Source organism: Natator depressus, chromosome 2 (assembly GCF_965152275.1).
Source record: "Natator depressus isolate rNatDep1 chromosome 2, rNatDep2.hap1, whole genome shotgun sequence".
NCBI classification, from domain to species: Eukaryota; Metazoa; Chordata; order Testudines; family Cheloniidae; genus Natator; species Natator depressus.
Genome location: NC_134235.1, coordinates 162,384,883 through 162,400,420, shown reverse-complemented (window position 1 = coordinate 162,400,420; position 15,538 = coordinate 162,384,883). Strand labels below are relative to the sequence as shown.

Sequence of the window (15,538 nt, the reverse complement as noted above, 5' to 3'; positions counted from 1 at the left end):
AGATTGTTCTGTCTTCTACCATTAGATGACATTTTCTTTTATTAATTCAGGCTACCTGCATACTTTCCTTCAAAATCAATGCAAGAGTGGTCTAAAGACCATTTTGCACAGCAAGAGACTATAAAATGTCTCCATTGCTGAATTACAGCTAGTTTAAGCTTCCACTTTTACCCCCAGACAGATTAATTTTGACATTGCACTTTAGATGGTTTCCTGTAACTAGTTTATTTATTTATATACACACATTATTTTGGCAAACAAGCCCATCATCACATAGTATACCCTTATATTTTCCAGATGAAAAGGGATATAGTTATTCACTATATCAAGATCCTTCTCAACAGGTAATACATACTGTAAGAGAGAGTGAAATTGAAATAGTTATAGCCTCCAGTTTTTTCTCACTTCTGATATTTTTCACTGCCTTACAAAGCTGGTGTATTTACTGTAACTCAGATACTTATTCCTGCCTGGGTTATTCACTACTCTGTCAAATACCATATAATGAAAATGCCATATGGTGTTATTGAAGTGAAGCCCAAAGTATTCCCAGGTGACAGAATTCTAGAGACAGGAGAAATAATCCCACCAGTGGAAGAAGAGCCTACTGGTCATCACTGAAGGTTATAAACTCTAGCTTTGGTCCTATAAAAAGGTGTTAAATATTTCCAGATATGTATATAAAAGAAGAAAGTCGCTTTCAGGAGAAAACAAAACAAAAAAACCCGGAAGTGTGTGGTACATTTCATAACAAAAAAACAATGAATAAAAGAAGACAGTTCCATAAACCACACTAGATTTATTTTGCCCTGTTGAAAATTCCAAAACAAATCCCCACTATGGGCCTGGGAGGAGAATGTACATGACGTAATCCCAGAACAGTGCATAAGTGATGTCCTAAAACACACCCTGAATCAAGCAGCAGAAACTGGACAAAAAAACAAAACAAAACAAAAAAACTACCACACCAGAAACTGACGGTACACCTCACAGTACACTTCAAGCGCATAATACATATATAGCATCATGTTCCAGTTACAGTAAAAAGATGTTATGTGTGATAAACAGAGATACAACATTTTCAGATGGAAAGATGAATTTCAAGTGGGTGCCCCTTTAAAGGCATCAGAATCTGAAACACTGAATACCTTTTAGACCAGTAAAAAGAAAAGGAGTACTTGTGGCACCTTAGTCCACCTCAGGAGTTTGGCATTGGCTCCTTTCATCTGGTGCAGCCAGGTCAGGGGAGAGTGGTCGGTACACACGGTGAAGTGTCGCCCGAAGAGATATGGCTCTAGTTTCTTGAGGGCCCACACCATGGCCAGGCATTCCTTCTCGATGGCCGTGTAGTGTTGCTCCCGGGGTAGCAACTTCTTGCTCAGGTACACGATGGGGTGTCTCTCTCCCTTTTCATCCTCCTGCATTAACACCGCCCCCAGTCCCGTGTCTGAGGTGTTGGTGAACACCATAAAGGGCTTGTCAAAGTCTGGGTTTGTCAGAACTGGGCCACTGACCAGAGCCTCCTTCAGCGCCCGGAAAGCCTCCTGGCACTGCTCGGTCCAGACCACCTTGCACTTCTCAGCTTTTATGGTCATGTTCTCTATGTATATAAATCTCCCCACTGTATTTTCCACTGAATGCATCCGATTATGCTCAAATAAATTTGTTAGTCTCTAAGGTGCCACAAGTACTCCTTTTCTTTTTGCGAATACAGACTAACATGGCTGCTACTCTGAAACCTTTTAGACCAGTGGTTCTCAACCAGGAGTCCGGGGCTCCCGGGGGCCACAAGCAGGTTTCGGGGGGGGGGGGGGCTGCCAAGCAGGGCTGGCACTAGACTTGCTGGGGCCCAGGGTAGAAAGCTGAAGCCTCACTGCATGGGGCTGAAACCTGGGCCTCCAAGCCCCATCACCTGGGGCTGAAGCCAAAGCCTGAGCAACTTAAGCTTCGCAGGGCCCCCCCTGTTAAAGAGCCAACTACAAGGGTCTTTCTTTCCTGAATCACTGAGACACAGTTCAATATAGGATCTTATGGCTTTCAGCCATTTTTTAGGCTGCATTTTGTTTCATATGATAAACTTATAAAAGCTACTGATACTGAAGTGCGTGTGTGCGTAAAAAAGAGAAACAAAGATAGAAGGCCCGAATAAGTTATCGGAGTCTCTAAATAGCTGCAACCAGTCTCAACACATGCCTTGCTGCTTAGAAGAAAGGCTGGAAAAATTGTTCTGTTATCAAGGGCCAGGAGTCACAAGACAGTTGCCTACTACTTCGTTTCCTTTCCCCAGCACACAAGACATTCTGAGATCTCTAAAAAGAAAAGGAGGACTTGTGGCACCTTAGAGACTAGCAAATTTATCTGAGCATAACCTTTCGTGAGCTACAGCTCACTTCATCGGATGCATTCAGTGGAAAATACAGTGGGGAGATTTATATACACAGAGAACATGAAACAATGGGTGTTACCATACACATTGTAACGAGAGTGATCAGGTAAGGTGAGCTATTACCACCAGGACAGTGGGGTGGGGGGCGGGGGACCTTTTGTAGTGATAATCAAGGTGGGCCATTTCCAGCAGTTGACAAGAACATCTGAGGAACAGCGGGGGGGGGGGGGGGAGATAGTTTTACTTTGTGTAATGACGCATCCACTCCCAGTCTTTATTCAAGCCTAAATTAATTGAATCCAGTTTGCAAATTAGTTCCAATTCAGCAGTCTCTCGTTGGAGTCTGTTTCTGAAGTTTTTTTTGTTGAATAATTGCCACTTTTAGGTCTGTAATCGAGTGATCAAAGAGATTGAAGTGTTCTCCGACTGGTTTTTGAATGTTATAATTCTTGACATCTGATTTGTGTACATTTATTCTTTTACGTAGAGACTATCATCTGGCCAATGTACATGATAGAGGGGCATTGCTGGCACATATCACATTGGTAGATGTGCAGGTGAACGAGCCTCTGATAGTGTGGCTGATGTGATTAGGCCCTATGATGGTGTCCCCTGAATAGATATGTGGACACAGTTGACAACAGGCTTTGTTGCAAGGATAGGTTCCTGGGTTAGTGGTTCTGTTGTGTGGTTGCTGGTGAGTATTTGCTTCAGGTTGAGAAGCTGTCTGTAAGCAAGGACTGGCCTGTCTCCCAAGATCTGGGAGAGCGATGGGTCGTCCTTCAGGATAGGTTGTAGATCCTTGATGATGCGTTGGAGAGGTTTTAGTTGGGGGCTGAAGGTGATGGCTAGTGGCGTTCTGTTATTTTCTTTGTTGGGCCTGTCCTGTAGTAGGTGACTTCTGGGTACTCTTCTGGCTCTGTCAATCTGTTTCTTCACTTTAGCAGGTGGGTATTGTAGTTGTAAGAACGCTTGATAGAGCTCTTGTCAGTGTTTGTCTCTGTCTGAGGGATTGGAGCAAACGTGGTTGTATCGTAGAGCTTGGCTGTAGACAATGGATTGTGTAGGGTGCCCTGGATGGAAGCTGGAGGCATGTAGGTAGGTATAGCGGTCAGTAGGTTTCTGGTATAGGGTGATGTTTATGTGACCATCACTTATTAGCACCGTAGTGTCCAGGAAGTGGATCAGCACACTATCTGGTCCTCAGATCATGCACTGTTAAGAAATTTTAATTAATTCAGGGAGAAGGTGCATTTACAAAAAAGGTTGCAAGTTATGTAGCACCTACTGTGTGGAGGTAAATTGTGGATGTTTATTTCAATCTAACCATTTTATTTAAAAAAGGAAGCTGAGAAAAATATTAGGTTTCAATTTGCTCAATTGAAGAACTTCTCTAGAAAACCAAAAATAAGGTAATGCAACATCTTCATACCTTTGGCCCAGATCAGGTTTGTACTTGGGTCTCCCGTCACAAAAGAAAAGTTTTTTTTTTTTTAAATCATTTCAGCCTAGTGCAAGTTTGTGCCTCTCACAAAATTATCCACAGCTTTTTGGCTCAAGTGTAGTGTCTATTTCAAGAGAGCTCCAGGACTAATAGCAGGGTGGGTAAAACGGCACTTTTTAGGGGGTAGAGAGGGGTGGATAGGAGAGATAAGTATTTACATGATGACACCTTCTTTCTCCTGTGTGAGCACCCCAATTTGACAAAGTGTCACCGTAAAACTCTCCGGGTACATCTACAGTAGAAAATTATTTTGAAATTATTCTATTTGAATTTTCGGAAGCTATTTTATACATTCGGTCTTCTGCGTCCCCACTAAAGCGTGTGAATTCGGCAGATTGCGTCCACAGTACAAAGGCTAGCATCGAATGTCAGAGCGGTGCACTGTGGGTAGCTATCCCATAGTTCCCGCAGTCCCCGCTGCCCATTGGAATTCTGGGTTAAGCTCCCAGTGCATGATGGAGCAAAAACATTCTCGTTGGGTGTTTCTGGGTGTGTGTCGTCAGAAAGCTACGGCAGACAATTGTTTCGCGCCTTTTGGGCATGCAGACGCCATACTGCTTTCAGCAGACGGTGCATCGCTGCTCTCCTGCTACTATGAATCCACCTCTCATCTTCCTATGTAATCTCTGCTATCTACTCTCTCTCTTCCTCATCAAACGCTTCCGCTGCCAACTCTGCTCGGCCATTGTGAACCGAACAGCACAGCTTCCACCGCCAACTCTGCTCTCCCGCTATTGCCATGCTTCCAAGCTTCTCCATGTTGTCTGTCCTGGGCTCCCACCTCCGTGAAAGGCACAGAACACAACCATTTTCAGCCTTTGTTCGGCTACCGTGAACCAAACAGCACAGCTTCCGCTGCCACTCTGCTCTCCTACATTTCGCGCCCTTTTTCCAGGATTACCCGTGCAGGCACCATAGCCATGGAGCCCGATCAGATCTCCGTTGCAGTTTTGACCATTGTAAATACCTCGCGCATTATCCAGCACCATGTGCGAGTACCCGCAAAACCGGGCGAGGAAGCGACGACAGTGTGATACTGGTGAGGACATGGACACAGACAGCACAGCATGTGGCGATAGGGAGATCATGGTGCTGTTGGGCCAGGTTCATGCGGTGGAATGCCGATTCTGAGCCCGGGAAACAAGCACAGACTGGTGGGACCGCATAGTGTTGTGGGTATGGGATGATTCCCAGTGGCTGAGAAACTTTCCGTATGCGTAGGGCCACTTTCATGGAACTTTGTGACTTGCTGTGCCCTGCCCTGAAGCGCAAAGACATCAAAATAAGAGCAGCCCTCACAGTTGAGAAGCGAGTGGCAATAGCCCTATGGAAGCTTGCAATGCCCAACAGCTACCGGTCAGTTGGGAATCAGTTTGGAGTGGGGAAATCTACTGTGGGGTCTGCTGTGCTGCAAGTAGCCAATGTAATCATTGACCAGCTGCTATCAAGGGTAGTGGCTTTGGGAAATGTGCAGACCATTGTGGATGGCTTTAATGCACTGGAGTTCCCTAACTGCGGCAGGGCGATAGACGGAATGCATATCCCTATCTTGGCCCCGGAACACTGGAGCAGCCAGTACATAAACTGCAAGGGGTACTTTTCCATGGTGGTGCAAGCACTGGTGGATCACAAGGGACGTTTCACTGACATCAACGTGGGATGGCCGGGAAAGGTGCATGATGCTCGCATCTTCAGGAATTCTGGTCTGTTTGAACAGCTGCAGGAAGGCACTTACCTCCCAGACCAGAAAATTACTGTTAGGGATGTTGAAATGCCTATAGTTATCCTCAGGGACCCAGCCTACCCCTTAATGCCTTGGCTCATGAAGCCATACACAGGCACCCTGGACAGTAGTAAGGAGCAGTTCAACTATAGGCTGAGCAAGTGCAGAATGGTGGTAGAATGTGCGTTTGGACATTTGAAAGCGCGCTGGCGCAGTTTACTGACTCGGTTAGATCTCAGCACAACCAATATTCCAATTGTAATTGCTGCTTGTTGTGTGCTCCACAATATCTGAGAGAGTAAGGGGGAGACATTTATGGTGGGGTGGGAGATAGAGGCAACTCGCCTGTCAGCCAGTTTCACACAGCCAGACAACAGGGTGATTAGAAGAGCGCAGCAGGGCGTGCGGCACATCAGAGAAGCTTTGAAAGTCAGTTTCATGACTGGCCAGGGTACGGTGTGAGAGTTGTGTTGGTTTGTCTTAAAGTTACCCACCCCCTATATCTATATATATGGAAATAAAGTCACAATTGTTTAAAAACCGTTATTATTTGTTGCACAAAACATTGAGAGAAATCAGAAGCTAGACTGGGGTGGGGGGGGAGGAGGATTGGGTTCGGGGGGTGGAGGAGGAGGGAAGAACAAGTCCAGAAACCAAATAAAAATTTAGGATATACCAAATTCTGCTGCTTGTGCAATCCTCTGGGGTTGGCTGTGTGGGTCCCTGTAGCCTTCCCCCCCCATGTTCTTGGGTGTCTGGGTGAGGAGGCTATGGAACTTGGGGAGGAGGGAGGGCGGTTATTCAGGGGCTGCAGCAGCAGTCTGTGGTCTTGCTGCCTTTCCTGCATTAGATCCACCATACAGCAGAGCATGTCAGTTTGCTCCCCCATGAACTTGATCATAGCATCCTCCCTGCTCTAATCGCGCATGTCCCTCCTCTCTCCTTAGTCATATAACGCTTTACGCGACTCCGCAATTGTTTGCCTCCACGCATTCAACTGGGCCCTATCAGTGCGGGAGGAATACATGAGCTCGGCAAACATGTCGTCCCGCGTTCATTTTTTCTGGCTTCTAATCTGACCAGCCTCTGGGACGGAGTAGACAGGGGCTACATTGAAACATTTGCACCTGCTGCAGGAGGAGAAAAAGGGAGGGTAGTATTTTAACAGATACATTTTAGAGAACAAAGGGGACACTTTCTCAGTGAAACAGGAAATTCATAGTACACAGCACATGTTCTTTCTGTACAAGGTCTCATTTTGCCTCTTATACTGAAGTGCCTGCCACTTTGGTGTGAGTAAGCCATCACATGCGGCCAGGCAACAGAATTCAGCTTGCAGGCAGCCTGCGGGCTCTCTGGGATGATCGCTTCACACAACACCCTCCCCCCACCCCCACCCCCACCCTCACCGCGGGGCTCTGATGAGGTTCTGAGCAGGGATGAGCCCATTAAACTAAACGTGAACAGCCCAGCACGGCTGGGTTTCCCTCCACCCCACACTGCGTGGCTCCAACCAAGCTCTCACTCACCAGAAGTGCCTTCTCCAGTGTCATGGTCCGGGAGCATGCTTTGGGAGTAGGGGGAGGCTATTGGCTCCAGCATTGAGAATAGTTCCTGGCTGGGGGAAAACAGATTCCCTACTTGCCGCCTGTGCACTATCCACCTCCTCCTCCTCCTTCAAAAACTCATCCTCCTCGCTCCGTGCTACTCCCCCCTTGCAGGTGTCCATGGACAGTGGTGGGGTAGTGGTGTCATCGCTCCCCATAATTGCATGCAGCTCATGGTAGAAGCGGCATGTATGGGGCTGTAACCCAGAGCGCCCGTTTGCCTCCCTGGATTTTTGGTACGCTTGCCTGAACTCCTTGATTTTTGTATGACACTGTTCTGTGTCCCTAGAGTAGCCTCTTTCCATCCTGGCCCTGGAGACTTTAGCGTACATATTTGCATTCCTTTTTTTGGAACGTAGTTCTGCCATAACAGATTCATCTCCCCAATATGCAATGAGATCCAGTACCTCCCGTTCGGACCATGCTGGAGCTTGTCTGAGAATCCGGGACCACGTGGTCGCCTGTGATGGTGGACTCTGCATGGTCGCCTGTTATGGTGAACTGTGCTGATGGTCACCTGTGCTGATGGTGACCAAACAGGAAATTCAAAAGTTCCCAGGGCTTTTACTGCCTACCTGGCTAGTGCATCGGAGTTCAGAGTGTTGTCCAGAGCGGTCACAAGGGAGCATTTTGGGATAGCTCCCGGAGGCCAATATCGTTGAATTGCGTCCACAGTACCTGTAACCTGGAACTGCGATCTCGATTTTAGTGCTACTCCACTTGCCGAGGTGGAGTACAGAAATCGGAGTAGAGAGCCCTTTAAAATCGAAAAAACTGGTTTGGTCGTGTGGACGGAACCAGTTTTATTTCGAGGTAACTCGGCTAATTCCAAAATAACCGCGTACTGTAGACCAGAACTCAGTGTGAAGAGCCACTCAAGCCAGCTTTCCATCAGGTAATTTTGCTCCTAAATCCCATTTCCCCCTGCTCTCAGCCATTAGATCTAAGAAGATTACTTTGCTTTTTGGGCAGCTTTATGATGTACATTAAAACCAGTAAAGACCGCACATATCTTTAAAAGCAAACAGGGAGCTATTTATAAACCCCTTAAATTTTTAATCAGCAACAGGCTGGTAAGCACTATTGTGGCACCTAGTATATGCAGTATAATATACCCAATTAATGCTCTAAGAAAATTATCCAGATTTCTTAATTAAATGAAACATTGCCTAGCATAATGAAATTCAGGAGAGGATATTAAACATTATTGCTTCATTCACTCCAAACATCCTTTATTAACAGCAAGAGAGCTTCTGATCTCTTGGTACTTACAAACCTTTTACAGTTTTGAAGTCTGTTTGCAGATAGTAGTCTCTTGCCAGTATTGCACTGCTCAAGGTGAAGATATATATATATATATTTCTAGGCATCTTGAGGTTTTCCTTCTACCTTTACACTGAAGTAATCAATTGTCAGCTTAAATGAGAATCTATGATAGAAATGTACTTCTACTTAATACTCACATGCTTACTAGCAGGTTGACTCTGAGGTAAAGATCCAGGAGCCAGGACTGGAGAGCTTGTAGGACTGCAAAGCTCTGGAAATGGATTTGGTATGGCTGGCAAAGAGGATGTTCTAAACTGTTGTTCTTCTTCTTGGAGACGTCTACAAACACATAAGAACTGAATATTAAAAGAAGAAATTAAGTCTCCTGACTAACTCACTGCCCTACATTCGGCATATTGCTATCATACACCATTTAGGAAAGGCGATCAAACAACCTTTGTTCAAAACAATAAAGATATTTTTTCACAACATACATACAATTACTGTGATTGAATGAAATTAGGTAATGCGTGTGAAAAGTCAGTCACGCATCCAAGCTTGTTTTGTTGCATCTAACTTGATTATTTGTGCGTATAATTGAGGTAACTGTTGAGAAAAAAAATCAGACCTATATCACAGATAGCAAGGGCTAAACTGAAGACTGTTAGTTTATGTTCTACATGCCAGAAGTACATATACGTGAGCTCGTTCAAATGGATGCAATCCAAGAGAAGGGCTGCTCTTGCCAAATTCTGGATTTGAACAATCCTGCCAGCGTAATCCTTGTGGACTTTGCCAACAGTCCTAGAGCTCTAGCATAGGAGCAGACTGCTGAAGTGTCACAGTTGATCGTAACTAGATCCTAACAAGGTTTCATCTCAGTAGGTATGATCAATTGGGATACTCCTATGTTAGAGTTCTAGGACTGGTGGCAAGGCCTATAAGAACTCTGCTGGCAGGATTGTTCAGATCCAGAATTTCGCAGCCTTTAGGGTCCAGTTTAAGGCACACCTGTTTAAACAGGTTGATAGGCAAGTTTTGGTGGGAAGTGGTGTGCCAGTCATAACTACGAGCTGTAACAGTGGCAATTTGACTTGTCTAGCCAGGTGGTAGGGGTTTTCCCCACTTGTGTCTAAACAATGTGATGAAAGAGCCATCTAGACGAAGTAGAGCTACCCGGAATTGGTCATTATATAGTTTACGGTAAAGATTCCCTATAATCAAGGCAGTCTCCTGTGCCTCAGGCTTATAGACAGCCTATGATCAGAGATTTGCACTGACCTCCAGTATAGTGAAGTGGAAATAGAAGGTCTCAATTCAGCACATATCCCTCTTGTTGACATCTCCCACTGGCTAACTTAGGTGAGGAGCAGTCTAGCATGCCAGCTTTTGTGATCCCATTGGAAGGCACCTATCTCTCCCCATTCATCGTATAGGAAGCCTAGGTGCCTAACTCAGGCTTTGTGAGGCCAAGTGATTTTCTGGGCACCTAAAAGTTAAGTATGGTGACAGGGCCGGATAACTCTCCTGTGGGCCTGGGGCTATTAGATTTTGAGGGACCCTTGTATACAAGTCTTTTTGCTAATTTAAAACAAAATGATTACAATTATGGCATCAAGGTTATTAACGCTATACTAAACTTGCCTTTTAATTAACATAAAGCCATTCTGTGGTTACATTTCAGCCTTAAAACACGTAGAATATAGTTAAGTTAATTCAAAATAGCCTACTTCTTACCTTAGAACAGCTGTTATATTAGTTTCTTTCTGGGAGGGAATTTGGATGCAGGAGGGGGCTCCAGGCTGGGGCAGAGTGTTGGGGTGCAGGAGAGGGTGAGGGGTGGGGGCTCTGGGAGGGAGTTTGGTGAAGGAAGGGATTCTGACCTGGGGCAGGGGGTTGGGGTGCAGGAGGAGGTGTGAGCTGCAGACTCCAGCCGGGAGGTGCTTACCACAGGTGGCTCCTGGCTGGTGGCGCAGCAGAGCTCAGGCAGGCTGCCTGCCTGCATGCCATAGCCCCACGCCACTCCTGGAAGCAGCCGGCTGCTAGTATGTCTCTGTGTGTGTCCCTGGGGGAGGGAGGATAGCGTGTCTCCATGCGCTGCCCCCGCAGCTCCCATTGGCCGGTTCCCTGCCTCCCCGCCACCAGGGGCCTCAGAGCGGCATGGGGCCATGGGGTGCAAGCAGCCTGCCTGAGCCCTGCTGTGCCAGGGCCCCAGGCTGCAGCCCCTAAAGCCTCTGTGTTAATCTGGCCCTGCATGGTGATGTTGAGCCTACGTGAATCTGGGCCATGCTGTACAAGTGCTTGTGGAACTGCACAGAGTTAAGAGTCAGAGTCTTCTCTGATAAGTTTGTTATGCTTGAGAATGCCAAGGAAACCATTTAAAAAACAAAACAAAACCACATCTTCCCCAGAGGATTATCACTGTGCTATGTGATGAAAATGCAGGGCTGGATTAATGCAGGGGCTTTCAGGGCTGCAGCCCGCGGCCCTGGCACAACAGGGGTCAGGTAGGCTGCCTGCATCCAGAAAGCATTGGGCATTTCTTTGTGAATATGACCATGAATGGTAACAGGGAGATTCGTGCCCCACTGGTCTCCTTGTTTCTGACATCGATTTCCAACAGAAGAACATAAGTGCATGGACTTTGTATTTGAATGATGGATGAACCTGCAAAGCACTAGTTCACATTCTGATAGCCAACTGGCAGAGAAGCTGTGTATACCACTGTTCGGTGTTCAGGGGTACTGAAGTTGGCAATACGGACCACAGGTTGCTTGTGGTCATGACAAAACTGAAGTTGAAGGCTAGTCAAATCAAGCCATCCATTAGTGAGTTAGAATTACAGAAACTGACTGATGCTGCTGTCAAAATGGAATACCAGGCTGAAATCTGCAAACGATTTGAGACATTAACCATTGCAGATTAAAGCTTTTAACACAAGCAAGTCAACAAGTTATGTGCCTGTTTCCAGTCATGGATGCTGCCAACAAAGTACTGTGGAAAAGGCATGCTAGCCTTAAATATCAATGGGCAAGTCAACAGACCATAGACATCATAGAAAAAACATGGCTTGGCTCGCTCAATCAAGAACAACCAAAAACACCTATGCCTCAGTGCCTTGCTTGTAACAGCTTTAAAGCAGGACCGGGAGATATTTTGGGCAAATAAGGCTGTATTGACAGAAGCTGTATTGGCCACAAATGACTACAACACAGTCTATAAAGAACTGCATAATTTAAAAGCCAGTCAAACTTAAAAGATGGAACAAATCCTTGCTATCAAGGATGGACACAGTAACACATTCAGCACCGAGGCAGAATGAGTAGATAAGAAGCTCCTGAAAGTGTTCTAAGTGCTTCTTCAGAGCAGCAGATTTGCAGTTCAGGGAGATGCAAAGAGTGGAGCGACCACCATCCATGTAATGTGATGTCATGGTCAAGTAGGTTTGAAGTGCAGCCTGTAAGCTCAAGAATGGTTGTGCTGCCAGTTTTTGTCGTATTGCTGTTGAGCTGATCAAGCACGACGGAGATTCTGTCTTAGAGTGGCTGACCCACATTATCAACAAAATCTGGATTCATGAGAAACTATCCAATGAATGCTGCCATGGGATTAATTCTTCCATTTTGGAAAAGGAAAGGCCATGCTCTGGTGTGTTTCAATCACTGCAGCTTCATTTTGCTTTCCATTCCAAGCAAATTGTTCACGCTGGTTCTTTCTGAGCGTGTTAAGACCACCATAAGGAATCTGTGCTATCTACAGCAAGCCAGGTCTATGCCCAGCTGGATTAACCATGGAGCAGATTCTTACCATTAGACAAATTATTCAAAAAGCCCAAGAGTTTCAATGCAAGAAGGATGAGGTGTATATAGCCTTTATTGATGTGAAAGCTGCGTTTGACTCTATTGATTGTTGCTCCCTTTAGCTTTGCCTGCAAGCTTCTGGTGTGCCTGGCAAGCTCCTCAACCTTCTTGTAGAAATGCAACGCCAAAAGCGAGAGCTGTGTTCTCTTGGGTACTAGAATGTCCAACTAGTTTGAGTACAACAGCGTCCGTCAAGGGTGAGTAGCTGCTCCAATCTGCTCAACATCATTATTGACCAAATGATGGAAGCGGTCACTAGGTGCAGATTGGGGGTGATACTGCTTAACAGGCCTGGAATATGCAAATAACATGGCTATATTCACATCCTCATGAACTAATCTCATTCATGTCCTGAAAATATGTAAGGAAATAGCACGTAAGCTTGGTCTACAAGTCAACTGGAAGAAGGCTAAACTGATTTATGTGGCTGATGGACCTCTACCCCATCCATCATAATCGATGGACAAGAAGCTGAATTTGAGTACCTTGGTTCCATTGTCACCAAGAAGGGAGGTTGCCTTCCTGACATGACACATCAGATCAGCAAGGCTATGGGTGTTGTGTACGCTTTTTGGAAGCTTTTTGGAATCAACAGCACATGTCAACTCAGACTTCATTTGGAAAGGATATTTGTTAACTGAAGTGAAAATCCCAAATATACTTGCGGACCGGATGAAAGCAAATCAGCCTGTCCAATTAAACCAACAGCAGGGTGTGTTGTTGGGTTTTTTTTCTTTTTTTTTTAAACAAACGAATGAGATTTTAAGAACCTTTTGTTACACATAAAAGCCTTCAACTACTATAAAAAAAAGTCTGTTTAATCATTCACTTGAAGCTTGAAAGAAGCAAGTTCCATGCTGGGAACAGCAACCTGATTTAAAGATACCTCCACTTTCGGCTTCTTATTCACTAGCATAATGCTGCTATGTCTGGAGTTGAAGATGCTTTACTGTAGCAGTTCTAAACCTATGAGTTGGGACCCCAAAGTGGGTCACAACCCCATTTTAATGGGGTCACTAGAGGTGGTATTAGACTTGATCTATTAATATAAGATGTTATAAATTTGTAACACAAACCTGCTGTTTCAGTTTGGGCCTCATATAGGCAAACACACCGTTAGTCAACTATCTAATGGCTACTACAGAAGGTAAAGTGTTTCTATTAAACTAACAAGATATTTTGAGTAGATATTGCACATGACAGAACATTTGGATGAAGGATATTAACTAAATCCAAACATGGAAGGTCACTTGAGCAAGCCCATACTAAAGACATGGCCTCCAAGCAATACAGACAATATACAAGATTGTTTTTTCTGTCTTAGTTGGTAACCGATCTTCCTCTTCAAAAACAGAACAAAAATCAAGTGCATTATCACTTAGTACCACTAAGCAGCTGTCAGATGTCAACCATGAAATGATCTGGGTTCTTTCAGTTAGCCCAAGGCAACACACGTAAGAGTCCCTCTATCTTGTCCTCTTTTCATACCTTACTGCCATAATGCGCACTGGCTGAGACCGCTGCACCTTCTGCCTTGGAGACATGGGCTGCAGAGAACTTGTTCCTGAGGTTGGCAGTTGGCTGCGATTAAGCTGGCCATTTTGAAGGAGGGGAGTGGTTTCTGACTGCATACCGCACACTGAGTACAAGCTTTCAAATGAGGAGTTCATGTCATTTACCAAAGCTTCTAGGTCCACATCATCATCTGAAAAACAAACAAAATAAAGATGGCATTACACATTTGAAGGCTAGAACTACTACAGAAATTTAGAAGGATAAAAGACAGTTTACAGATAAGAGAGCAAATATTTTCATATTACGAGCTCTTTTCAATGTCCAGGTTTTTGTTATAGAAAGCTTTTTCAGAGTCAGAGAGCATAATTAAAAAAAAAAAAAAAAAAAAAAAAAAAGCACTTTTGACAACCATTTGACTATTCAGAAATACGAAGACAGCTGTATCTACTGCTGGTAATGAGTCTATTTTGCCCTGCACTGTGGATGTAGTAGCAGTACCTCATTCATTGTCAATGCCAGTTACTAAGAGCAGTGAATTCTTATCTTTTCAGGTCTTTTCAATAATCAGTTAACTTTTGATTTCTAATACAGTATGCCTTGCATTGGAAGCATCACCTCACTACAAGGAGGACTGATATACACATTTTAAACTCAATGGCTTTTCAGATTCTCTCTCTGAACTTCAGAATTTTTGAGCGTTCACAGCACCAACAGATAGTATGACAAATGTTAAACTGTACGAGGCAAGAACCTAGACAAATTAAACCTTCTACAGAGGAGACTTAATAGGGGAAAAGAGATTCCGAGTTGGGCAAGTTGGAAAGCCACTGTGATGGTGAATCAGTCAATCATTGACTATCTGCCAATAGCCCTCCATCTCTTCAAATTTTTAGACTGCAGTGCTGATCAATGAAGGGAGTGGATCGGAGAGGGGAAATAAAACAAACACTTTTTGAAAATTCCTATCATGTTGTCCCCAATTTCTCCCAGTCCTCGAACTTTGAGTAGCCATGCAACCTACAGTAAATCTGCAATCTGCTCATTCATTCTTTGTTGGCTAGTTTAACTCCGGGTACTTTGCGAGACAATAAACCCCGAGAGTCTTTTAAACTTAATACCCTCTAAATCCTCATTCCTAGAACACTTATTATAATAGATATTCCCTAGCAACAAATTACCTCAACAGTTACATAGCACGACGCAGTTAAAACATGTTCCCTGCCCCAAACAGCTTCTGATCTTGCTCCTCCACCCCCTCATTTTCAAGATAAACATCTATAAGTTTCCTTCAAGCCACTGTCAGTGGGTGTTTTGCCTGTGACACTTCAGCAGCAGCTGTCTCCACTACTGCATTGAAACTGATTACTGAAGTCCTCAAAATATGTTGGTTTGATGACTGCACCTGAAATAACATTGCTGAATTTCTGTTCAACTACATATCTAATTAAACTGAAGCAGTGTTCAGGGCTCATTATAATGTCCAATGAACTAGTTTTGGACACTGCCAATTCATGATGTATATGACAAGCCAAGAACCTGCTCAAAACAAAACACCATAGAAGTATCCAGAGGTATATTAAATACTGGGTTACATTTTCAAAAACTAAAACAAAAGTAGTGACTTCAAGCCTAAATTCCATTTGAAGTCAATGGGACTTTCAACAGAGCCAGACACTT

At 44.6% G+C, this 15,538-nt stretch overlaps 1 protein-coding gene across 1 annotated transcript in view; it reads right to left on the bottom strand.

Moving 5' to 3' along the window:
- GRB10 (growth factor receptor bound protein 10) overlaps window positions 1-15,538 on the bottom strand; it is a 206,293-nt gene that overhangs the window by 67,815 nt on the left and 122,940 nt on the right. Inside the window, exons 4-5 of the mRNA XM_074945240.1 lie at window positions 13,835-14,051; window positions 8,684-8,825 (exon numbers count right to left, since the gene is read on the bottom strand). Of these exons, the coding sequence (XP_074801341.1) occupies window positions 8,684-8,825; window positions 13,835-14,051 (359 nt within the window). The remainder of the gene's footprint in view (window positions 1-8,683; window positions 8,826-13,834; window positions 14,052-15,538) is intronic.